The sequence below is a fragment of the Dermacentor silvarum genome, chromosome 10 (assembly GCF_013339745.2).
Source record: "Dermacentor silvarum isolate Dsil-2018 chromosome 10, BIME_Dsil_1.4, whole genome shotgun sequence".
Classification (NCBI taxonomy): Eukaryota; Metazoa; Arthropoda; class Arachnida; order Ixodida; family Ixodidae; genus Dermacentor; species Dermacentor silvarum.
Window position 1 is genome coordinate 65,746,389 of NC_051163.1, and position 24,792 is coordinate 65,771,180.

Sequence of the window (24,792 nt, forward strand, 5' to 3'; positions counted from 1 at the left end):
TCGCATTTTCGCCCGAAAGGCGATGCATCAAATGTGATAAGTAAGGATAGCAGTTTTATCGGCTGTATAAAGTTGCTAACAATCGCTTACTAAATAAATTAACAAGCACGGTGTCACGTGCGCACAAGCAAACATGAACACATCGCGCTCGTTGACCGCGGACACGAACTGTCAAAATGCTGGAGACGAAGCGCGGCGCGCTAGCATGCCTCTCCAACGCGACATATAAGCGGCGAAAACACGGCGCGCGGTGAACTTTCTCCAGCGCAGATTGCTTTCAAGATAGGGCCAAGGCGATCATATTGCCGAAGTGGATCGTCGCAGATTACTTCCTGCTTCAGTCCACTGAAACCGTTCCGCATTGCTTTGCGAAAATCCTCTCCTTCTGTTTGCGCCAGTCCTGCTCGCAAGTTTCGGATTCTCCGAACTCCCGTGATGCGGCCCGATTTTCATCCGTCTCCGCACACATGATCACTTTCCTTTTAAATGCAGCATCATGATGAACTCGGTACTTAATGCTGATAGAGCAGACGCAGAGAACGTGAAGACAGACGGTAGACTATTGCCTAAGCACGTGTACTGCAGCACACGGAGGAAGCTACGGCATGCTACGGCCATATTGAAATGCCGACGCAGAGCTAGGGACGTGTTAAAAGTGCGCGTTAGATTTGAGTTAATACGGTATTCGTTAGAAAGCGGCACTATATTGGCATCGCCCGTTTGGTGCCATTACGATAACGCCACACCACACGCCGATGCTACATCATACCGATACGACGCAGATCAAAATGGCGACGTCCCTCGTGTACTTCAGTTGGCTACTGGCACGGCTAGTAGTGGCTGCGATACTGACTTTTCTAGATGGCGCTAACTATGCACCATATTTATCAGTTTCAGTTAAAAACTGGCGTGTTTTTTTAAATTCTCGAATCTAAGCCGACCCTAGAGTTTCGTATATGATTACTCGAAAAAAAACAATCGGCTTAGATTCAAATACGGTATTTCACATAATTCTGATTTTCATCGCTCCCCAAAAGCTTTTCATGACAGAGAATACTGTTTTTGCCTGAACGTTGGCAAAGGCAGGAAGGACAGACCAAAGCATCGGAACAAGGCTAGGCCAAAGCAGCACCCTCTGCTCGGCTGCAGAGCCAACCTGGGTAAGCTTAATGTGATTCCCCCTCCATTCAATCCACCTCTCTTTTGTGTTGGTGCAGTGCATCTGCGAGAAGGACCGGCAGATCCAGATGCTGTTCCAGGAGAGGCAGGGCCTGGAGGAGCAGCTGCACAGCCACTTCGCAATGGAGAAAGAGGAGCTGCTTGCACAGTGCCGCCAGGAGTGCGCCCAGAGGGAGCAGGCCATCAGGGAGGAACTGGTCGCCCTCCACGAGCAGCAGCTCAACCGGTGAGCGCCCTTTGCTGCCTGGTTGGGTTGGAAGACGCGGAAATTCCGGAGCGGACACCGACCCTGTATTTTGATGGGTGCACCCGTATTCAAAAACGGGGCCTATACTCGCAGCTTTTTCACTGTCTTCACAAGAGCAAGACAGTGGTGCCATTTGATTGAAGTAGGCACAGCTCATTGATAATGCTGCTCCTTATTAACGATTCACGCAATAAGGGATTGTTTTAGAAACGCCCCTTCAAATGGGATGGTATTATCTTTTAGGAAGTCGACATTTTGACAGAAGCCCGTCTGGTTGGTAGGCATCATGAAGAAGGGGTAAAAAGGACACCGACCACTGAAAGAATACAAGACGGTTTCGGCTCCCCTGACGGGAGCCTTGTTCACAATGAAATCTTTTAGCACTGAGACTAGACAAGCAGACGGTAAAGACAAGGCAGAGAGCTCATATTTGTCCCGTCTCTGTCTTGTTTTGTTTTACAGACTGCACTATGCAGTGCACTGTCTTGTACCGTTTACTTGGCAGTCCCATCCTCGCGTTGAAAACAGCACGATATCAAACTAACTATCCCAACAGTACGTGCCTCCAAATGAGCGGCTTCAAGCATACGTCAATAGTGAACAGATCTTAATTTTAGCGTGGAAATCGCTGGGGAGTACTGCTATTGAAACGCAATGAACACGTCAGTGAATGGGTGAAGGAGTTCGCCACCTTTGAATTGATCAAGTTGCAGCGGAGGGACGTTGACATGGTTCAACGTTGTTAACATGGTTCGTCACTGTGTTCTCTGGACTGCAGGATTCAACACTGCCACGAAGAAGCGATCCAAAAAGCCAAAGAACAGACGAGGCTAGAGCTTCAGCAGGAGTGGGAAAGTAGGATGCCAGATTTCAAGGTAAGCCTTTTGGAACAGCATAACAATGATCATTTCTGTGGCTTGTGCGCTTTAAAAGTTGCAGACCGTTCATGATGACTGCACTACACTTCACTTCAGTTATTGTTATTTCTTGTACTGGGTTTACCGCTTTACTTTTTTTTACCCCGGCTGAACTCTGCATGGCAACTTAAATTAGTGCCTACTAGATTGAGATCTGTTGCCTTGTACAGCCAAACCTAGATACGAGGTTAACACCAGACGCACGGAGCACAGTGCACACACAAAAGCACCAACTGTCTCGGCTCCACCTTAGCACTCGCCACAGATTGCCTCCAAGATACGGTGTGTGGCCCGCGTGCCACATCCCCCTCCCCAAATTGTGCTAGATCACGTTACGGCACGTTCACTCCCTCCCTTTCCCCTTGCGCAGAAGGAATCGTCAGCTCTCGTGTTTTTCCGAGCGTTGCAAGCTGCCGCGCACCCCGTGTGCTCCTGAAGTTGTTTACCAATGTGACAAATGGCTCAGCAGTGTTTCCTGCCTATCGCGTCCTGGTCCGCACACTTTGATGGCTTTTTTGCCACTCAAACTTTTCATGTGGAAAGACGCTTGAAATAACTTTGCCTCGGCGGCCATTTTTAGTTTTTTTGCTAGATTGGCCCGTTAAATCACAAGCATGTCGCGAAATTGCTTCGTTACATCACAAAAAAAAAGTTTTAAATGGAAGTAACACCTGGAAATGAAAATAGTTTGTTACATCACGAATTACGTTAAATCGAGGTTCGTTATATCAAGGTTTGACTGTATTGCATTATTTGTTTGCTGTTGCTTAGTTGCCTGCAACAAGTTGTGCTGCCATTATATTTTATTGTTTCACCTCTACATTATCCCTCGCTGGGTCTGAGTAACTGAGTAAAAAAAAAGTCAACTTGATCTCAGTGGGACGTAGGCGATTGCTTAAAATGATAATTGAACTGAAAGATACATTTGAAGCCTGTTTCAAATTAAATGTTTGCCTACTGCAATATCTCGTCATAACAGCCTCTGCTTGTACTTACATGTGGTGCTCGGTGAAAGAAATTTCGCTGTACCAGCATGTTCGTGTAGGCCACGTTAGCACTGTCTCTGTGCATAGTCACCCATTTTGGTAAATGGTTCAGCGTGTATTTCAGCTGCAGTCAGCAGTATATCCTGGGCTCTATGATGACAACTTCAACTGGAATCTTCCAATTTCAGATCGCTGTGACAACTCCAAAATGATTATGTAAGATGACAACGTTAGGGCTGAGTTGCAGGAATAATTGCACTGGTACTGACATGATCTCAAGGTGACCTTAATTGTCTCACGCAGCCGTTAACGCATTGCTTGAGTGCTTGGAGACAGCCACTCAGATGTCATTTGCTGGAAGCCTTCCTCATTTTGCGACTTGAGCACAATATGCACTGGAATGGTTGTTCTTGTTGACAGAAGCTTGCACATAATGGTTGCATGTTTAGAAGCAACGAGGCTTTTATTCTTGGTGGCATTTTTGCATTGAATCGCTGTATTGGAGGAAACGTTTTGGTACCAAGTTTTGGTGAACTTGCTTGGTACATTTAGTTAGCAGCCATGGATTGAATGTGTCGAAGTTTCTGTACAGCCTCCCACAGGTTACCTTGATGCCAAATGACAGGTGTGCAGTATGACACGAAATTCGCCCGTTTAAAACTGGTGCTAACCTCATGTGCAATGTTATTGTCATGCAGCTGTTGCAGAGGAGGGAGTCCATTGAAGACTTGGACACCGCCGCGGGCGACTCCTGCTCTCTCGAGGAGGCGAAACCCGACCCATGCGGAGAGAGCATGATGTGAGTGCACTAAAAAACATCATTATCAGCCTATTTTACATTCACTGCAGGACGAAGGCTTCTTCCAGTGATCTCCAATTACCCCTCTTTCGTCCCAGCTGGCACCATCTCATGCCCTGGAAATTTTCTTATTTCAGTCGTGGCCACCTTGTTCTCTGCCAGCTGTGCTTTCCTTCTCTTGGCACCCATTCTGCAACTAATAGACCAACGGTTATTTGCTTTGTGCATTACATGGCCAGCTCGGTTCCCATTTCACCTCGACTAAAATATTGCCTACCCCTGTTAGCTGTCCAATCCACACCGCTGTCTTCCGGTCTCTAACTGCCCAACATGTTTTTTCACTGCCTTACATGGTCCTTAACTTCTCCTCAAGCTTTCCTGTTGGCCTCCAAGTTTCCACCCCAGAGACAAGTACCCGTAGAACTCAATGGTTGTATGCTTTTCACTCCAAAGAAAGCATTCTAAGCTGTTGGTCATAACTTGGTAATACCTGCTACACGTGCCCCAGTCCATACAGCACGGGGAAATAATAGGTGCTAATAAAGACTTTTAACATTGTTCACAGCTCCCTTCAGAGACTCGCAGGCCAACGAGCCCACATCCTCTGTTCATATGTTTCAGTAGTGCATTCCCAATATGCAAGAAAAACATTAATGCAGAATATATTAGGTAAGAATAACTAAGACATTTTATAGTGGTATCACTCCAAAGAGAACTTTATTTATGCAGCCATGACCATGCTTTAGGCCAAGTAACTTTCAAGATAAATAATGCACGTCTTAGCATGTCGCATGGCATGACAAAAAGAAAATACTGTGGCACCACTGTTTCACACTGGGCACTGTTGCAGGAGACTGTGTGCACGAGTGTTAACGCATCATTGAAATCATGCCCCAGAATTCTTTAAGAGTGCCATAAATGCAATACAGTGACCTGATCAACAGTGGTCAAATGAGATGTTGCTGGAGCAACAGTTCGACAAAAAGGCTTGTCTTTATCAATGCCCTGATGAAGATGGGTGCCCTTTTTGAAACCTTGGCTCCAGCAACTACCCCTTGTTAAATCACTGTCAGTCACTTCAAGCCTTCACCTTCCAGTGAACCTTTGTCTGGTACGGTATATACCGTATTTACTCGCATAGTGAATGCACTTTTTTTTAATGCGTCTGAAGCCGCAAAGGAAGCAATCACCAGAGGGAAGGGAGGGTTTACTCCGGTGGCTGCTGCATATGGCACGGCTGCGCAAGCCTCATCTTGAAAGCGATCTGCGATGCAGACAGTCTATGCGCAACATGGGCCGATAGCTTTGTATGCGCTATAGCACCCATATGCTTGCGCGTCACCCGCGTTCACAAATTGAAACGTTGCTAACTTATTTTTTTTTTTTTTATTTCAAGGCCACATCTAAAAAGTAGGAGACGCACGGTACGATTCAACATCCGATAAGGCGTTCGACACAATTGTACCCGCCGAACGCCATATCGGATGCCGAATCTTGCTGCGTGTCTCTTGCTTCACGGCAGCAGGTGGGGTGCGATCATTACGCAAGCAAAAAAAAAAAAAAAACTCTCTTCTTGATTGGAAAAGTGGGGCTGCGTTCATTATGAGAGTGTGTTCATTATGCGAGTAAATACGGTATATCACTTCAAGCCTTCACTTTCCAGTGAACCTTTGTCTCGTATGAATGCAATGACCTGCATTTTTATTCTAACATTGAAATATTTTGCATTTACCAATGCTTTGTTTTAGTGCAAGTTTCACAGCAGTATCGCACCTTTCGGTCTGCATTGCTCATTAAGGGGGGGACATGGGTTATTGAGATGACTTGTTATTTCTTGATGAAATTTTCTAAAACTACATGTGTTCATTCAGTTTCTTGTGTTCATTTTAAATATCCAATTATATTTTGCATATACATAGTACTTGCCGAGATAATTAATAATCACCTTCTATTGTTTGCTGAAACAATCAAAATAGACCTGCTAAAGCGAAAGTTGTAAAAAAATAGTTGGATACTACAGTGCATAAGGAAGCAATGCTGCAAGCAGATTCGAAATTGAAGAATAATTCGTCATTTTACAGCCCATTGAAGTTATGTGTTCACAGTATCAATAATGAGAGCAAATGTAGATCTAAATAAAAACTTTTGGAGTTGAAAATTAAAGATCTGCTCTCAGCGTTGCCTTCCCAACAGATTTAACTTTGTGGTGCAAAAAAAATAGCTCTAGCTGTCTTAGGTCCAAAGATATTGATGCAGCAAACAAGCGAAGTCACCAAAAACCATGTTTTGAGAAAAATCTGAAAAAAAAAAAAACTACTCAGTGCAATACAGTAAGGCTATTTGCGCATGTTTGCGTTCATAATTTACTATTAAGCCCCGTAGTAATCTGCTTGCAGCACTTCAAGCATAATGCATTTAGCTTCATATAGCAAAATAAAAAAATAAAAAGGTGTCATTTGTTGATTACCGGTGCACCGCATTTCGCGCGCAGCGAGATTGTTCACGAGGGATGGGTTGCACGTTTGGTCGATGCGGTGTCAGCGTAGATCGCGCACGACATTAATATCTGTAATCAAAAAAGATGTCATTGCCATTTGCCAATTACCGGTGCTCCGCGTGTCTTGCACAGCGAGATAGTTCACGAGGAATGGTGTGCACGTTTGGCCGCTGCTGACGCGCGGCGAACTCGGTGCCGACTAATTTCTTTCTCTATGGCCGACGCGGCATCGCCTGCAGATTGCACACGAGATGACTATCTCCAAGTCGAGACCGCTGTCCCGTTCACCCTTGCCCACTGCGGCACCGCAACCTGTGCTTTACACAAGACAGCAGAGTAGTTATAGAATCGAGGCTTACGATAACGAAGCGCGTCTGCAGCTAGCGCACCCGAGCCAGCCGTGGTGCCATCGGCGTGGCGGCTTCAGCATGAGCGAGAAAATGCGATTTTCGCTTAGTAGCCGGCGTAGAAGCAGCCTTGCAGTTTTTCTTGAGTCTTTACCTGCTCCAAATCATGAGGCTGCAATAATTGTGCTGGAATGCCGCAGGAACACAGGCCGCTGCCAGAACCGCTTTCATCTGCTAAGCCTATTTCGCAGTCACGGGGGGAGGCTTCGGCGGCGCTCGGAATGTTTCAAAGCTACTGCGCACTTTTGAAAGTTTAACACCCTTCGTTTCTTTCGTTCGCGGCTTCTAGCAAACCGAATTTGACATCGTTTTGTGCCGAGTTTCGCACGCCTGATCGGCCCGAGCAGACGACGGCGAAAATCCGCCAATCATGGCGTGCTTATGGTCGCGTGTCTCAGTCGACGAATGGAATTGCGCACCGGGACAACTTTTTTGCGGGATTTTTTTTTCGTAGCCATTCAGAGCACAGAGTAGCGGTGGAACCAAAACTAAACGAAAAGAGTGGCTTTTTCAAACAAGACCAAGATGGCTGCGATCGGAAACTTGGAACGGCAACTGCGCATCATGGAAAAAAAGACCCTTTTTTGCGTGTTCATCAGTAAAAATCCAGCCTGCCGACATGATACAATACGTCATTACGACCAAAATATTGGTCCAAGATGCGTGAAAATTGCTGAGATAATGCATCAGACAATGTTGAATCCAAAAATAACGTTTTCAACAAAAATGATTTTTCCGCAATTTTTCATTCTCGAAGACACAAAAAGACGCCACTTGGTGTCTTTTCGTTGCTTGCCTGGTACATCTAGAAAATGAAAAACCACCACCGCATGCAGGCCTTGCCAATGGAGAAGCGAGTTGCTGCAGAGATGTAAACTCGTTTCCTGCTGTTGGCAAGTACAATTCCAGACAAATTGGGCAAACATTTATGCCAAGTGTTCAGTTGTACAATAAAGACCAAAGAATTCAATCTTGCTGTCACCATGAAAGTCTCATTGTATGGCTTGGAGTTCATTCTTGTGACATACTGTGTTAACAGCCAGTTTCCTTGCATGTGTTGGCCGCAAAAACTGCTTGAGCTGCTCGACAAAATTCGTCCTTGCTCCCTGCATTTCGCATGTATGAAGTGCTGAAATTGAGTGATTTACTTGCTTTTTTTTCTTCTCACTTCTATTCAGGGAGTCCACTGTGAAGCTTCCCCACTCGGCTGACCCCATGCTGCTGGAGTTAAGGAGTGTAAGTTCGGTTCCAGTTAGACTCCTGCATTATTTGCCTGTGTCAAAAGAAAACATTGTTTATTTCTGTGTAGAGTTTTGGCCTTAGGTTGTTGGTCAACATTGGGACAAAAAAATATTCTCACAATGTTGCTACAAAGCCATGGTGCATGTGGTTTTCATATTACCCCAAACTGACCTACGGAGAATCTTGTTGCACTGTGTTGCTCTTATCGTACAGCATGTCTGAAATTTGCACAGTTAATGCAAATGCTAATCAGATTGCTCTTTTCATCTCATTGCAGCAATTGCTTGAGAAGCAAAATGAAGTCAATAGACTGCAGCAACAAGTTGTAAGTTGACACTTTTTCCTTGACTTGTACTAAAAAATCTTAAGGGTGGCAACTATTGAATGAATGTGAATTATTTTTAGGAGAGGGGATACCTCATCCACTTTTGTCTGCAGCTTTTGTCTCAAGCTTGTCTGCAGCAATAATCGGTGCTTGTCCTGCTTTACCACGCTTGCTGTGATGGCATTCTGTTTCCTTCGTATTTTTTAAAATAATTCATAGACGAGATAATCTGCTGGTTGGTTGTATGCTGTTTATCCATGCGTTCAATACACCCATGGTGCCCTTGAATTTGTCATTGTGGGTGTGGAACGGTGTTGGAACAGTCTCGTGATCAGCTACGTTTTACGATTGGAAAGATATTGCACAGTGATGGAACATAATGAACAGGTATGCAACCAGCAATTCCAGTTCAATGTTTGTTCTTACGGGCAACGTGAAACAAAAAGTCAAAGGTCAGCCAATGCCAGAATTATTCTAGGCACCTGGTCACCTTGTCGTATTCATTGGCTGCTTCTGCTGTGAAATTTGCAGATGGCCATGTCCGACAACTTTGGCACCCAGCTTCAACCGTCCCCCATTGACAAGGTCTCCATCCTCACGTATGTCATTTTAAGCTCTTTCATCAAGATTGGACCTTAGCAGAGGGTTTAATTGTCTCGTAATATGTACAGTTTTACAGCTTTATTTACTATTGTTGTATAGACACTAGCAATTTTTCATTTGAATCCCATTTAGGACAGTATTTGTTACAAAAGTACCAGTACAGCCGCCTACTGATCTTTTGAACCAAATTTTTCAGACCCGCTTGATTATTTTGAAGCATTACCTCTGCTGCATTGCCACCCACTTCACTGAACCAGTGTGTAACGGCAGCCTAAATTTCGGCCGCTCTTACATTAATATTTCATGAATAAACTTAATATTTCCTTTTGTTTCACAGATTCTAGCTGTGCCTGTAAAGAATACCTGTTCATAATGTCTGTTAGTACAATTCACAGGTTCTTTCTGTACGATCAACATCTTCAGTAATAAATTAAAATTTAAAAAAAGCATCGATTTTGATTTTTATCTATCTTACCGTGAAATTAACCTGAATAGTGGTTTGAAAAGATGCCTTATAACTCTAAACTGATTCAGTGTCTCTCTCTTTAGTGTCCCTTCAAGTTTGTCACGAGATTTGTCTTTTGCCATTAATTTGTGGCTCTGTTTATGCCCTATCTACTTCATAGATGCCAGCCGGGTGACATTGTGCTTCTCTGCTTCGACGAAGGTCACCAGAATTATGTCCTCTTTGTGTTGGGCCCGAACTTGCACTTTCTGCACACGGACTGCCTCGACACCCTCGGCCTCAAGACAGGTGGGTCGGTGTAACTTGTACGTTTCTGTTTGTGTGGTTGTCCGCTGTTTCATTGTCACAAGAGCTGATGCAGGAAGCCATCCTGGAGTTGCTAACAGGTAAAGTGGTATTCGCACAGGGGAGCAATCCCTCGCTTTGTAGCGGGGAGTGTGCATCACATGTCTCGCTTTTTCTGGGTGAAGGGGTTGACGTAGACATCCCTGGGGGATGGCAGATGTTTTTCTGTGCCAGTACAGTCTCTCCCCCCCCCCTATTTTTGGGGAATGTGGGGTCTCGCATGTGCTCTTGGGACAAAGGAACGACAACACAGTAGTGCAGACAATCAAAAGGGAATTTATTGCACCTTTCATACACTAATGCACACTAGCCGAATTACAACCAATTCAACATTCACACGGGCGCGCGACAAATCAAGGAAGTCCGACTCACCGCGACCCGATAGCGAGCGAGTACGTTCGCCCCATGCTATGACACCATCGCCTAGTCGTTCGCGTGTACAGTCACGCGAACGGTGGCGCGCTCGAACGATCCGTGTTCGTCCATACCGGTGTCCTTCTGTTAGCCTAGCACGACGGTCGCACGAAGCGGGCCGGCGCACGCGCGAAGCGTCCGTGCGTGTTGGTCGCCGATCCCAAGCCAAAGAGAGAGCGCCTCCGACCTTTTTCTCCCAAGTGACCTCGCCGTTTGGTGGCGTTAGCATCGTGACACTAGCGCCATCTCGCAACGCGCCGCAACCACCGCCGGTAGCCACGCAGAGAAGCCGGACTACAGGAGACATGCGGGGAAGACAACATCGGGGGACGCGTGAGAGTCGCGCATCCCCACAGACTGTACTGGTGCAGACTATACCATCGGAAAGTGTGGTAGGACGACGAGTTGCAATCGGTGTGCAGGGCCGATATTCGAAATGCGTGGGCTTTTCTGTGCTTGTGTTTGGCGTGCGGGGCCAAAAAGCGCGGGAGTGCGCGTGGCTAGTGAGCGTGCCGCGAGAGACCATCTGGAACGACGGGGCAGCCAAGCTGACAGAACGGGCAGTGCAGCGACATGGAGCGGACCGAACGCCGGCCCACGTCCCGGCATCCTGGTCCTGTACTGCAAACCGGGCGCCGCCCAGGCTTCTACTATCGTTGCGGGTCCTGCTGAGCTGAGCCACGTCTCGGCTCGCACGACCCGCGACGATGCTCCCTGCTGTCTTACCCCCCCCCCAAAAAAAAGGGTGGGAAGACAGCGGGGATCTTGTCAACGGTAGTGCAGCAATTTTTCACACTGCACTGACCGGCAGTATAAAGGCAACATTGAAATCACCATTGCCTTCATGGGTGCTTGGCGGTCTTGTTCGCTTTTTGTTCGATGTTTTTTCAATGACACGGACATCTGCTGATATGTCGAAGCTTCGTGATGAAGCGGCTCTTGTTTTAATTGCCATAGCAATTATATGGACACTCCAAGTGAATTTTTTGCCAGCAATCGTAGCCTTGAGGTTCCGTATTATTTAGGTGTATGGTATGCTAGATGCCTTGCCATGCTATAAGAAAGAAGGGGAACCGAGGGGCTCGATTTTGTTAATTATAACCACCTAAAGCCAGCAGACAATGAAGCCAAGGAAAGCATCGGGGAAATTAAGTGTAGTTGAAATTGGAAATGTAGAAAATGAAGAAAAGGTAAATGAAAGTGGACGAAAAGATAACGTGTCGCCGGTGGGAGCCGAACCCGCAACCTCTGCATTACGCGTGCGTTTCACTACCAATTCTGCTACGGCGACGGCCATCAATTCGTCCACTAACTTCGGTATTTATGTTTACTAGATCTAGCTCTAGGAGTGTTAGCCAGCGCTACTCAAAACCATGGTGGGCGGATTTCCTTGGCTTCATTGTCCGTTGGCTTTATGTGGTTATGATTGTCATGCTATATGACAAGCGGTATAAGTCTTGCACTTCGTGTAATATTCTAGCATGTTGCTATCGCATTCATAGCTTCGCCCTTATGGCAAAACAGTGATATTTTTTATCTCATTAACAACGTACCGTTAACAACGTACCCGCGCCCAAGCTTACGCATGTTTTTGAGAGTAGAGTATAGGCTACTAAAACTATCTACCTACAGTGACAACCCTCAATCTCCACACAGTCTATGTGAGCAGCACAAAGCATGGCTCATGGCTCATGTGATGCTCTCCTCTGCGTCAAGGGCGCTCTCATGTCAGTGCTGCCTCTTTACACACAGATTAGCTTCTACATATTGTTTTTCAGTATGCTCAGAACAAAAAAAAAATTTTAGAAGCCTTTCTGAGGGTGTTCTTTGTAGCTGAGTTTAGACATGAAATTTCGAATTTTTCTCGGCTTTCTTGTTGCTTTTATAATCTGCAAACCGAATCTTGCGTTGATACAGGTAATAATGTGTTATATGAATAAAGTGGTGCCTATGGGTGTCAGCTTAAAGCAGCCAACAAACAATTTTTTGTGGTACCTGTTTTTCTTTTAGTGCCATGGAAAGCATACCTGTTAGTGTACAACCTGCAGTCGTGACTCAGAAAATGCAGTGGAGTATTTTTCATCTGAATTATTATTATCTGCTGTCAAGATCGTGATCATGAAGTCGTACACTGGTATGCATAATATGAACATATTTGAGCAGCTGTGCTAAGAAAAACAATGAATGCAAGAACACAAAATCGGCATCACGAGTGTCTGTGTTCGTATTGACCGTTTCATGTTGTTGTGTTCGACACGTTTCTTTCGGCTGCTGCCGAGATTGTGGACCCTAGTAGACCAGTGGCAAGAGCCATTTGTAATGTCTTTGTCCGTTCTTGTCACCAGCACCTGGCACAGTTCGCAAAGGTTGGGTCCTGGCTGAGGTTGTCGAGAAAGAATTCTGTCAAGCACGCAAGGTGAGGGGATGGTTTCGTTAATTATTAGTTATTAGTTTTATCATTAATTACTTTATTAGTTCTGGATTATTCGCAAGGTGGAAGTTTACAGCCACTTTTCACGAATCGCCTTTTGAATCTGCTACACGCAGCCACAGAACCGATATCGAGTGCCTGCTGGAACCCGCTTCTACCGGGTCAAGGCAAAGCCGTGGGACAAGGAGGCTGCTGTGCGTCGCGAGCAGCAGCGGCGGTCATCGCTCCGCAGTCTCACTCAGTCGTCATTCATCACTGCCAGCTCCGCCACCGAGGAAGTGGCACCGCCGCCGCCTGCCCAATCCGAGGGCGCCTCCGCCGGAGAGCCCTATCCGCAGCCCCTCGATTCCTAAGTTGTCCGCACTCTTAAAAGACACACTTCAAGGACTCCTGTTGTTGTTTTTGCAGTGTGCCCATGTGGTGCCCCTTTTTTGTTTTCATTGTTTTCGGTTCACTGCTCTTTCCCCCGTTGTGGCCACCCCAATTGGCCAACGGCTGGCCATTTTTTTTTTTTAGTGGCAAAATTCTTTCGTTCCTTGCTGTACATCCACCAACCCCCGTTTTCACTGTGCCCCAGGCCTGAAAGTGATGCTGGCTTCCCAGTTTTTAGGAGTGCTCAACACAAGATAGCTGCGTGCAGCACTCTTCGGCATTGTTGCTTGCTGTAGGCACCCCTTGTACTAGCTGGCTGGCTATAGCAGTCCGTAATTTAATCTGAAATCATGTGTATTGACACATTGATTTGGCTGCGGGATAGGGTTTGGACGAATTGCTGTGATCCGAGCACTCGTGACTTTCCTCCCAGCAAAAGTGTTCATCAGCCTCTCTATTTTCATCCTTTTATTTGTACCTGCCCTGTAGGCATTTTATTTACAAGGCCTTGTCGTGGTTTGTCCAGAGCACAAGGTGGGTTTGTGACAACTGCTGCTAACCTGTCTCCACAGTTGGCCCCTTTTTGTGTGAGGACGGCTTGCTTCAAAGGCATGGGCCTTATCCTCCTGCTTCAGCAATCTTGCACTTTCTGCACAAGCAGCATTCTCTGCTGTGCACCCAAGGCATAGCACCGTGCCAGATACAAGTTGTGGGAGGAATATAAACGTATAATAGATGCCTAATAGACGTAAAAGAAATGTCTAAAAGCAAACATCTCGACGTCTTTTAGATGAACTGTGCAGCTCGTGTTACACCGTGCACCTTGTTCAGAGGGGTGATGAGCACGACCAAATCGTCTTGGAGATGGCAGAGGTGGGTCATGGCTGCCATACTGAGCAGTATGTGGACTCGGCACTATTAGAAGCGCTGTACAATTTGAAACACAGGTTGCGGCTTATTCATAAGGAACGAGAAACAATGGGTGAAGTCATTTCTCGTTTCGTGCTGCAGCTCATAGTGAAACATTGCTTCGTGAAGACATATTTCGGTTCGCATGGTGCACAAAGGCGCGCAAAAAATTTTTCGGTTCAGAATTGATAAGTGTGTCGGCAAGCTAGGCCATAGGCCTAGGGTGCAAATGCGAGCCCTGTTTCAACCAGCAATGTTAATCTGTTGAATTTAGATTCTGTTGAATTAAATATAGTTTATTTAGTTTTAGTATTTAAATGCGATGGCACAAAACAAGGTATAACGCAGGGCCTTACAGATGTAATGTTTAATTGTTGTTGTTTCATCGCAGTGATATATTATTTTTGCATTAATGTTCAAACTTCGTCGAGTAAATCTGATTATTTAGCATGGATTTATAAAAGGCTCAGCTGTGATTATTTAGCATGGATTTATAAAAGGCTCAGCTGACAATTGTGAACCGTGACAGAATTTTTTTGCAATATGAAATAACTGTTTAGAGATGTCAAGCTTTCTTGCACATAAGCGAGTAGCTTCTGGTGTAAGCTGAAGCATTAGTCTGTGATGTAAATTTTGATAATTGATTGTTTCAAAAATGAACTCTTGAAATATGAAAACATGGAGCTATGAAAAGCTTATGTTCTCTGAACATTGTAAACACAGTACATTGAGAGTGTGACTTTCTCTAGCCCATGAGATTGACACATGACAATATTTTGGTTGGAAAAAAAAAGCAATTACTATGGCAAGTTGTGTGGGCATCGACTGTATGCTTGTTGATGTGGGAAAAATGCATTCTTTTTACGAGCTTCTGCAAGTGGAAGCTCTGCGGTGGAGCTTCATTTTACACTATACACCAATGTCTTGCTTCAAGCTCTGGTGTCTTTAGTTTTTTCCCGTGTGACCATAGCTCTTTTTCGGTAATGGTACAAAGCTCGAAGCACGCACAATGGTACATGGGTGGCCAAGTCTTGTTCTGATGTAACCTTATGGTTGTACCATAGTGATGCCACTCTAAGCTTCACGCATTTGCCACACTTGACGAATTTCTCTGGCCTGCTCTTCATATAGATTGTACCACGTTTTTGCTGAAGTACCTAAAAAGAAAACTGTAACACGTATAATGACACCCAGTCTTTGGGAGATCCATCTGGACTACTACGTATATATTTTTTTCCTCCCAGAACATGTTAGAAAGAACCTGCTGTACAAAGGTAGACTGTAGCTTCAAGAGAAATGTGAATCTAAGCTTCCTCTCCCATACCTCCTTATTCATTCTCTAAAGTGGCAACTGCGAGGAACAGATTTCCGACTTACTTTTGGCGTGGCATTGCACGGTGTCAGTGTCTGTATTTTTACGCTGCGAGATAACCACACTAACGCCGCCTGAAGTGCATCTCGCATGGTTGGTGACTGTAAGGAAAGCCGTATTCTATAGATACCTACATTGCCTGTAGAATTGTGGTTGTTGCGAAGTGTGAGCCAACACCGCATGTTGCCATGCTGAAGTACGCCGCAAGTATCTTCCACGTAGCAGCCGCTGTATTACTTTGCGGCTATGTAGCACTTTTCTTTTAAAAAAAAAACCTAGCAGATGCTTTTAGCGCTATCGCACATCTCTTAAGATGTCTTTTTCTAGGGGTGTCGGGGGTAGTTGGTGTTCTCTATCAGACCAGCCACTAATTCAACAGCATAGTCTACCCTTTACAGGTGCATCGCGTGAAGCTGAACATGCAGTGTTGTTCTGCGCATCTGTTCTTTATACTTTCCTATTCACAACTTTTCAAGTATGCTGTAGAGCAGGACGATTGTGTAGATGTTAGCTGTTTGACATGCGCAAAATCTCTTGTCGTTAGTCTTTTACTGTTTTCTATAGGATGTGGTGCACTAGCTTCAGCACAAAAGGTTTTGCTCCCGCGCAGCTGAAAGTAAGCATTGCACACATCGGTACTTGCATATACTGGTTGTTTTATTCTAATGTCAACAGAATTTTTAATGTAAGTATGGTTCTAATCCTAAGAGCTGCAATTACTCTAAGAGGCAGGACAGTTACCTCCACGAGAAACTGACATGCATGTTGCATGCCGCAGTGGCCAAGCGACTGTGGCATTCTACTGTGGGTCGATTCCCAGCTGCGGAAGCAGCATTTGGATTGCTTAGAGTGGGTCTGATTCGTAAATTGCAGTATGTGCCCCTGAGTAGTTTCAGTGGTGATTAGGGATTTTTTGTGACAGTTAGAACATCGATATAACAAACACTTATATAATGAATTAATAGATATAACAGATCAAATGTTAAATGCTTCCTTGTGAATATTCGCATGTGACAAGTGCTTATAGGCGAAGGTATTCTTGTGTCGGGTGTGATTTCATTATAACAAGGATCGGGCTGCATTTGATTATGCATTTCGCTTTTTCATGCAAGTAATGTTTCGCCTTTATAGTAATCCAGCGCTATCTCCCACAGGCGATGCTTTAAAAATTCAGTTAACATTAAAATCAAATGCCCCATATAAATAGTTTCTTTTACACAGTTACCTGAGAATGTGCACACTATTGATGCATGTTAACTGCAACCGCCCCTTGCAAGCAGCACGCAAGTTGTCCATATAAGTGTGATTTTTAGGCTCCTAGCTTCCGAGACGTGCTTTTTGCGTGGTATTTATTAACGGGCCAATATGTGTGGTTTCGGTGTGTGGCGTTTTGTGACGTTTCGCAAATTATGCCGGTAACTGTTTAGGCTTTGCTTGAGAAACTTCGTAAGCACTTGCTCTTGCCTTGAGCGAAGTTGACCTTGAAATCCATGGTCCTGCATGTAAGGCATTTATGTATGTGTAATCGGTATAGGTTGCCTTGGGTGTGGAGGATATCCCTTGTTTTCATATATCGGTTTCCTGAATACTTGCGATTCGACTGTTACAAAGTGTGCGCTTATGACATATGGATATTACTGGCATGTCCTTTAATGTTAGGTCAATTGAGATGATCATTCATTTTTTTTTTTTTTTTTTTGAAGCAGTGTCAAACAGCTGCACAAAAAAAATCATTACCAACAATTTCAGCTAAACGAAAATGGGCAGCTTTGGCTGTTGATGAATTGATGGTCACGGCAGCAGTTGCCTTAGAATTGTTCAAAAATGTTTATTTTAGCTGTCGCTTTACAGACATAGTTTTATTTATTTGTTTAATGTGCAGGTTTAAAGTTGCTTTAACAGAACATTTTGATCTGCCTGCAAAAACTAACAAAATTGTGAAATTTTTTTTTTTGTTTACTTAAAGACCCCATATGCATTGTCACAATTTCGTGGCTTTTCCATGCGTTTAACGAGAGAAAGGTGCCGAACTGTGACAATGTGTATATATCTCTTCTATAAGGAAAATGCAGTTGCACCATCACTGCATGAAAGAATTGTTGTGTGGTGTATTACAACAGAACAAAAGTTACAACGGCATAGAGTGCATATGTGCCAGGGTTTTCCTTTTACTACAAGGGTTTTGAATAGTGTCTCGAAGATGCAATTCTTAAGGGCTCCGTGTAGAACTGGAACAGTAAAAAAAAACAAAAAACATGGAAACAGGTTAGGGGAGGGCCCACTTTTTCTGTACATATGCGAGGCATGGTGAGAAGCACCAATCTCGCCTTTTTTTATCGACTGCTATTGTATAGGCGAGGCACTGACGCGGTATTTGTACAGCAAATGTAAACAAATAAATGTATTTGATAATTATTGTGCCTGCTGTTGTTGCTGTATCTTCAGCAAAGGACACAACACACCTGCAACAGAAGTCGGCGTGGTTCGTTGAATAGAGAGAGAGGAAAAGGAAATTTCTTTGTACGCCAAAGAAAAAAAAAAGAGGGGGAAATGTCGTGGGATGCCTTTTCACAGATCCAGTTAGGGTTCGGTCCCTTAAGTTTGTGAATTTCTGCGAGTACGCTCAGCCACTTCAGGTGCGGTGTGCGTAATTGTGCACGCCAATTTAGTGCATCAATAGCAAAAGTACTGATGAGAATAATTGCTAGAGCGTGTCGCGTACATCTTGAAAAATATCTAATTGGGCCGGTACTGCAAGGTAGAAGGCTGAGTGTTTACTTTCGGTGTCAGTATGTCATGTAGTGGTTTCACATCTTTTATTGTTTTGCACAATGTCTTACATGAGGCATATTTTAATGTAGCTGGATAGGTACTTTCGAAGTATACTAGACACGAAATAGTCAATGTTCTTCAGTGTGACATTCTTGTAGAGAGTACTTGCATAGACTCCACATTCTGAAAACTTCGCGAAACTCACTCTAGAATTCAAAATTCCAATCGTTCTGCAGCTGTGTGCTTTTCATGGTTCTGAACATGGAAAAAAAATGCTCTGAAGCTAAATTTCTAATGGACTGAATGAGTTGGCCTTGAAGGGATTAGAGTGTGTACATCTGTGTTGAATAAGAGAAGCGTCTTAAAGTAAAATACTTGTGAGATGGTAGAGTAATGCTTTTGCCCCTGATCATGGATGAGAAGGTTCATCCTGCACATACTTGGGCAGACGATGAAAAGTGTGAACAAGACAAGCACTGTCAACTAAGGGTCTATGAAAACATGATGTTGAAACGGAAAAGATAGGCAGAAAAGAATTGCACATGGTGCCGCTGACGCACGTTCTCTTGCTCGTCAAGTGCTCCGTCAGGTGCTTGTTGACGAACTTGCCCTGGTAATGTGCAGAACGTGCCTTGTGGACGAATCTGTGTTTGCTGTGGCACCATTAACATGCAGTTGGTGGATGATGACTGTTGCCTCCACTATTCAGTGCTCACCTGCCTTCTTCCTCCTTTTTGTGGGGGTGAAGAGGGTGCATTATTAGACGCGACACAAGGGAACAAGTGCAAAGGACTCGTTTCAGTATTGTTACAACAAATATAACAAATGATTAAGTCTGAAGGCACATAAGACCAGGTTATGTGTGAGCAAAAATAGGCTAATGCATGCTTTGTTAAAGGGATACAGTGGCAATACACTAAAATAGTTAGAATGATAAAAGATTCTGTCAGAACTTGCATAATTTCGTGGTAAGAGGTTCATTGCCGAAAAGAAAACGGCCAAGCTTGCATTTCTCAAATTTTGCACCAAGACATAACGTCTGTGACATCACGAAGTTCATATTGTTTGGTATTTGGGCTGTTGTGGTGCAGTAATAGTTCTAGAAACTTGCCGCGTTGAACTTTGGCTTCTTTTATTTCAAAATACTGCAGGCAGCAATGCTGCCCAAGCAGGAGAGGTTTACATCAAGTGCAATGACAAAGGTTTCGCAAAGGAATTTACATTTGTACAATCAACAACAGACTTTGGCAGACAATTCCACTCTTCAATTGTGAGCGGAAAAAAAGATTTCTGAAACATCTTCGTTCTTGCAAAGTACGGGTGGATAACATTCAAGTGATTAATTCTAGAAGACGTGTGTTGTGCGCGGGAAAGATAAGTTTCGCGCGGCATTCTGTTCCGATTGATCAAATAAAGCATTTTTAGTCTCGCCATCTTTTGTCGGACACGGAGAGGTTCCAGATTCAGTCGCTGCAACATGTCAGTAACAGATGAAGAAGACCGATAGTCAGATACAATAAATCTAGCCGCGAGGCGCTGAATTCGTTCTACTTGTGCAATATCTTTAACGTAGTATGGGTCCCATACTGCGGAATATAGTTATCTTTGTCAATGTACTGCCAGTATGAACAAACTAGGCCTGAACAGATAGATGTGGTGGCAAAAACACTATAAATATAATATACACGTATTCAGTAGGATGCATTGTATCGCAGAATACAAGGTGTTCTAACACGGAGATAATGCAACTTTTACACACCTAAAGTCGCTACTATCAAACGCTGATAAAATTCACAATGCTCTCGTTTAAAGGGCCCCTAAACCACCTCAGATATTTTTTTGAACATTTCAAGTACACACGCGCATCGAGTTCATAATGCCGTCACGATCAACGATGCCAAACGCTGCATGCCAAACGCTGCATGCCAAACTTCCTCCCCTCGTCTTTCCGGTAACCCCAGCGGTATCTAGTACACTATATCCAGCGGTCATCACGACGTCAGCAGGGGGAATCTGGTGATGTCAGCGGCGGAAACGATGTCCATTGGTCGAACAAGAACCTACGACTTCCGGTTTTTCTGCTAGCAGATACGCGCGCTCCCTGCTCGTCCTCGCCGCGTTGCTCGCTTGTGCGCGCTTGCACATCATTACAGCCCGCAACGCAAGTGCCAAATCGCTCGTGTTTCAACACAGTCATGCTTAGCGGTCTGATTAGCTGCGCGATCAGAGTGCGACCAGACGTGCGCGCAACACAGGGCACCGCAGCAACAGCGGGGTAGCCGAGAAGCGCCGAGTCCACGTCCACGTTACCTGGCCCTGGTCCGCAAGAGGGCGGAGGCGTGCGGAGCGGGCGTGCGGATTGAGCGCGTATGGGCCCTAACTCGCCGCACGCCGTTTGCCATTCGCGGGCCGCCGTTCGGCAGCGGTTGTTTTGCTCGCGAGCGGCGAGATTTCCTTGCCGTACGTAGAAAGGATGAGACTCCCACTCATTTGTGCGGCAGCATCACCGCCGCTGATCGCTCGACGGCGCCGATATCGCCGCTAGGCCTTTTCCGGTTCCCTTCAAAGCTAAAGCGGACGGCGCTTCGAAATGAATTACCGACGCTCACAAGCCGCAATATTTTCTTATCGTTGTCATCGCTCTTCGCAATAATTGTACACAAAGAAGAAAAATACGCTGATATTAGAGGCGCCGTCGGCTGCGATGCGAACACAGCCGAGCCGGTCGTCTCCCGTCGGTAGCCGTGCACCACGGTGTAAGATATATACTCTTTAGGTGGGGACACTTCTCGGCTTGCTTGCGAGGCGAGATCGACCAGATAAAGTAGCAAAGGCGCGCGCCGATCGGTCAGGTGCCGGCAGCGGATACCTATCGGCGGTACGAGGCAACTTCAAGACAGAAAAGGTTTTATCTAATGTTGCTATAGCAACCGGCGCTTCGCGGGAAATCCGGATTCACACGACGGGTTAGACCACTTAATCAGAGACATGGCTATAGCTTGAACAAATCATTCCGCGAGCATTTCGTCAGCGGCTTCCTTTTGTGCGACGTGATTCGGCTGCAATGAGCCACGTCACGCTCGTCCGAAGTATAAACCGGCGATCCGTCCCGTGCTGTGAATCTTGCCTTACGAGTTTGAACGCCACTTGGCACGTTTTGATTTGGCCTTGTCACGGTGGGCCTTACCGAGGCGCATTTAGAACGCAGGCAAAAGTTTTCGCGGACATGGAGTGCGCGCATAACACAAGCAACCAGAGATCGCGCCGCCGTATCTGCTCCGTCAAGGCGATGCCCTCTTCCCTCGCGCCCCTCACCACGGTGACCTACTTTCACGCGTCGCGCAACCATTTCGGATTTCCCGCGAATCGCCCGGTTGCTATAGCAACTGTAGATAAAACCTTTTCTGTCTTGAAGTTGCCTCGTACCGCCGATAGGTATCCGCTGCCGGCACCTGACCGATTGACGCGCGCTGTTGCTACTTTATCTGGTCGATCGCGCCTCGCGAGTGTCCCCACCTAAAGAGTATATATCTTACACCGTGCCGTGCACTCAGCTAGAGTGTACTAGAACTATTGAGTGGCGCGACCGAAGGGGACGCGACCGAAGCATACCGCGTCCCCTTTTTTGGAGAAAGTAGCGGTGGCGCTGGCGTCGCCCACTCTTGAAGCAAGCGGGCGCGCTCCGGCCTGTGATGGCTGTGTGCGTGCGCGCGCGCGAGCTTTGCCGCACATTGGTGACTCAAAAAAAAAAAAAGGGGGGGGGGGGGGGGGGAGTAGCGTTTAAATCTCGGTTATACACCTGGGTGCAAGGCTGGGTACGCTCGCACGGGCCAAGGCCGCAATTGCTCACTTTTTAAAGCTCCCAGAGATGAAGAGCGACGACTTGCGTGGGAGAGAAATGGGTGCAGACTTGATATGCTCGTCGGCACTGATTGCACTGTGTCCGAGCTTCACTTTTAGCCTCATTTCACCGTGAGAGACTACGGGCACATAACGGAACAGAAGTTCGAGTGCCAAGGATGAAACCAATTCTTCGACCTGACGCGGTGCCGACTATTTTGCTGAAGGTGCCTTGATATCTAACCAATAAAACACCGACACCGCGGTCACTGACGCAACGGCGTCAGTTCGCGTCTGATAGTGACGTCGAAATTTGTTGCATTGAAGAGAGAATGCTTATTTAAAGCAACCATGTGCAGCAGAATTATGATTTCAGACACTTTTGCGGAGACCTACGAAGGAGAGCGCGTTAGAAAAAAAAAAAAAAAAACGGAACAAAGCTTAGAAATCTTTAAATCTGCTTTAAAACAGATATCGCAGTTGTGTGAACTAGCTGCATCTGTTAGAGCATCTCGAGCGGAAAAATGTTATATATCAATGTACAGCTTAGAAGAAATATTTACAATGTTTACGAAAATTTTGGAAAATTCCTGCTAAGAAATTATGGGTGTCTTTCAGAGCAGTGTATAATACATCAATTTTGCGCACTGCGGATATCCAAGTATACAAATGATTGCAGTATAAAATTTGTGACATTTTTGTTTAGTACTTAGTTAAATTTGATGCTTGCCTTTTGTTTTAGTTTAACGATATTTGTATAAAAAAGATTGACAACTTTAATAAACATTCTGCTTCCCACACTTTGATCATTTGAAAGTTTTAGTTCAAAAGGCAACAAACCCCATCAAGAACGGTGCAGTGGATGCCGAGCAAATTGATAATTTTTTTTTCGCATGCACTAAGGTATAGGAGATAGGTGTAAGCTTCTTGCAGTTCGAATAAGGATTCTGATTACAGACAATATCTATACCTTCGGCAGAATTGCGACTAAATGAAAAAAAAAATTATACTAAAAACGTGTGCTCGTTAATTTTTCTCGGGTGAATATACGTTTCACTGTCTAACAAATGTTATCGCTCCGTGTAGGACGCACGTATCGGAATTTTCTCGAATGTTATCGATGGTTGTATCGGCTGTCTGTTAATTGTCACCGAACCTTGCGTAATCTGATTGCATGTATGCGCGACGCGAATTGTGTAGTATTTTCTGGAAGACACGCTGGCACCAGCGATTACTCTGGAACCTTCGATGACTCATACGTAGAGAAAGAGTCAGGTATAAAAGCCGACGCGCTCGACCCGCTGATGAGATTTTCAACTGTGTTCGCCGCTTTCGTTGTGCTTTGAGTGCAGCCGGTTTTTCTTGAACACAGGTTCACCCAATGAAGAGTTAGTTTTGCCATTCACAGTTTTGCTGTGGTGTTCTCGACCGTCACTACCACGTGACAATACAGTTATTGCAATACTGCTCACACACTCCGCTGTGCTCATTAGAATGCGTTTTGTACAGGAAAATTTATAATTAAGTAGGCAATAAAATGAATGACGGATATTGATCGCTCCGATAGCAACGTTTGATCCAATTTCCAAGCAGCAGATTAATAATACCGTTTTCCAGAATAAGGGTATTGTCGCGCTTCAGCAATCATCTTACAATCATTTTGCACGTCATAAAAAAAAAGAAAAAAAAACCTCTCCGATCATGCCAGGTGCTCGCCCGGCGCAGATTAATTGTAGCCGGGACAGTAATGTAGTTCAGTCGCGATGAAACATTAATTTCTACGTTCCATTCGTGGAAACTCTCCGTTTCTGCAAACGCACCGGCAAGCTGCCGCCTGCGAGGCCGGACGACGCTTTCAAGAGTGGTCGACTACAGCGCCGCCGCTACTTTTCCGCACGAAAAGGCCCTCTCCACGGCCGCCGGTCGCGCCACTCAAAATATTCTAGTACACTCTAACTCAGCTGCAGCCGATGCTTTCGTTGCCGGTGGCGGAGGCGCGCAGCTTCGCGGTCGTCGATTGGCCCGTTCATCGTGCAGCGGGCGGGGCGTCGGCCGAACTGCCGTTTACTTAATGCACCTCTCGCGCGGCAGACTGGAGGCCGGTTCGCTGCCGCTAGCATGGCTGGCGTCATGGCTAGCGTGGACGTGCCTTAACCGGAAGTGAGCAGTGTTTTGAGAAGCGCGTTGGCGATGACGTATGTCAAGTGACATTTCGAGCAGCACTTGGCGAGGAGGGGAGACCAGCCGACGAGGAGAGAAGCGAAGGAAAGAGCGAAACGAGCGAGGGCCGTTTTTCGATCATCAAACGCGTGTAACACCGCCATTACGGCACAATTTCGAAAAATTCTCGCGGCTCAACTGCAACACCACAACTCGTGCACAACTGCAACACCACAACTAAATTTCGACCTCTGGGTGGTTTAGGGGCCATTTAAGAGAGAATACAAATAAAGAGCGTGAAACAAGGTTGAAGTAATCTTCTGGAAGGCCTCGTCATTAAATATTCTAAGAGTATTCTATTCGATTGGCTTTTGGTACTTTCCGATTCGTATTCGATTTCGTCTCTAATATTACTATTTGCACGTCCCTAAAATTCATCGAATAGAATTCAAGAAATTTGCGTCTTGTCGAATATTTACTGTTCGATTTGAAGGCCCAGGAAACTGGTC

General features: G+C 45.4%; 1 protein-coding gene across 11 annotated transcripts in view; it reads left to right on the top strand.

The window, feature by feature from the left end:
• LOC119465917 (RB1-inducible coiled-coil protein 1-like) overlaps positions 1 to 24,792 on the top strand; it is a 96,764-nt gene that overhangs the window by 45,871 nt on the left and 26,101 nt on the right. For 3 of the 11 annotated variants that reach the window (XR_007463799.1, XM_049656984.1, XM_049656987.1), the window contains 7 exons: positions 1,218 to 1,405; positions 2,205 to 2,301; positions 4,028 to 4,128; positions 8,211 to 8,268; positions 8,552 to 8,599; positions 9,131 to 9,198; positions 9,829 to 9,956. Coding sequence is in view for 4 of the 11 variants with exons in the window: in XM_049656984.1 (XP_049512941.1) it covers positions 1,218 to 1,405; positions 2,205 to 2,301; positions 4,028 to 4,128; positions 8,211 to 8,268; positions 8,552 to 8,599; positions 9,131 to 9,198; positions 9,829 to 9,956 (688 nt within the window). In the remaining 7 variants the exon portion in view is untranslated. Of the gene's footprint in view, positions 1 to 1,217; positions 1,406 to 2,204; positions 2,302 to 4,027; positions 4,129 to 8,210; positions 8,269 to 8,551; positions 8,600 to 9,130; positions 9,199 to 9,828; positions 9,957 to 12,772; positions 12,844 to 12,974; positions 17,394 to 24,792 lie in introns of those variants that run through there. The other 8 variants (XR_007463801.1, XR_007463800.1, XR_007463798.1 and 5 more) reach the window with 8 other exon arrangements.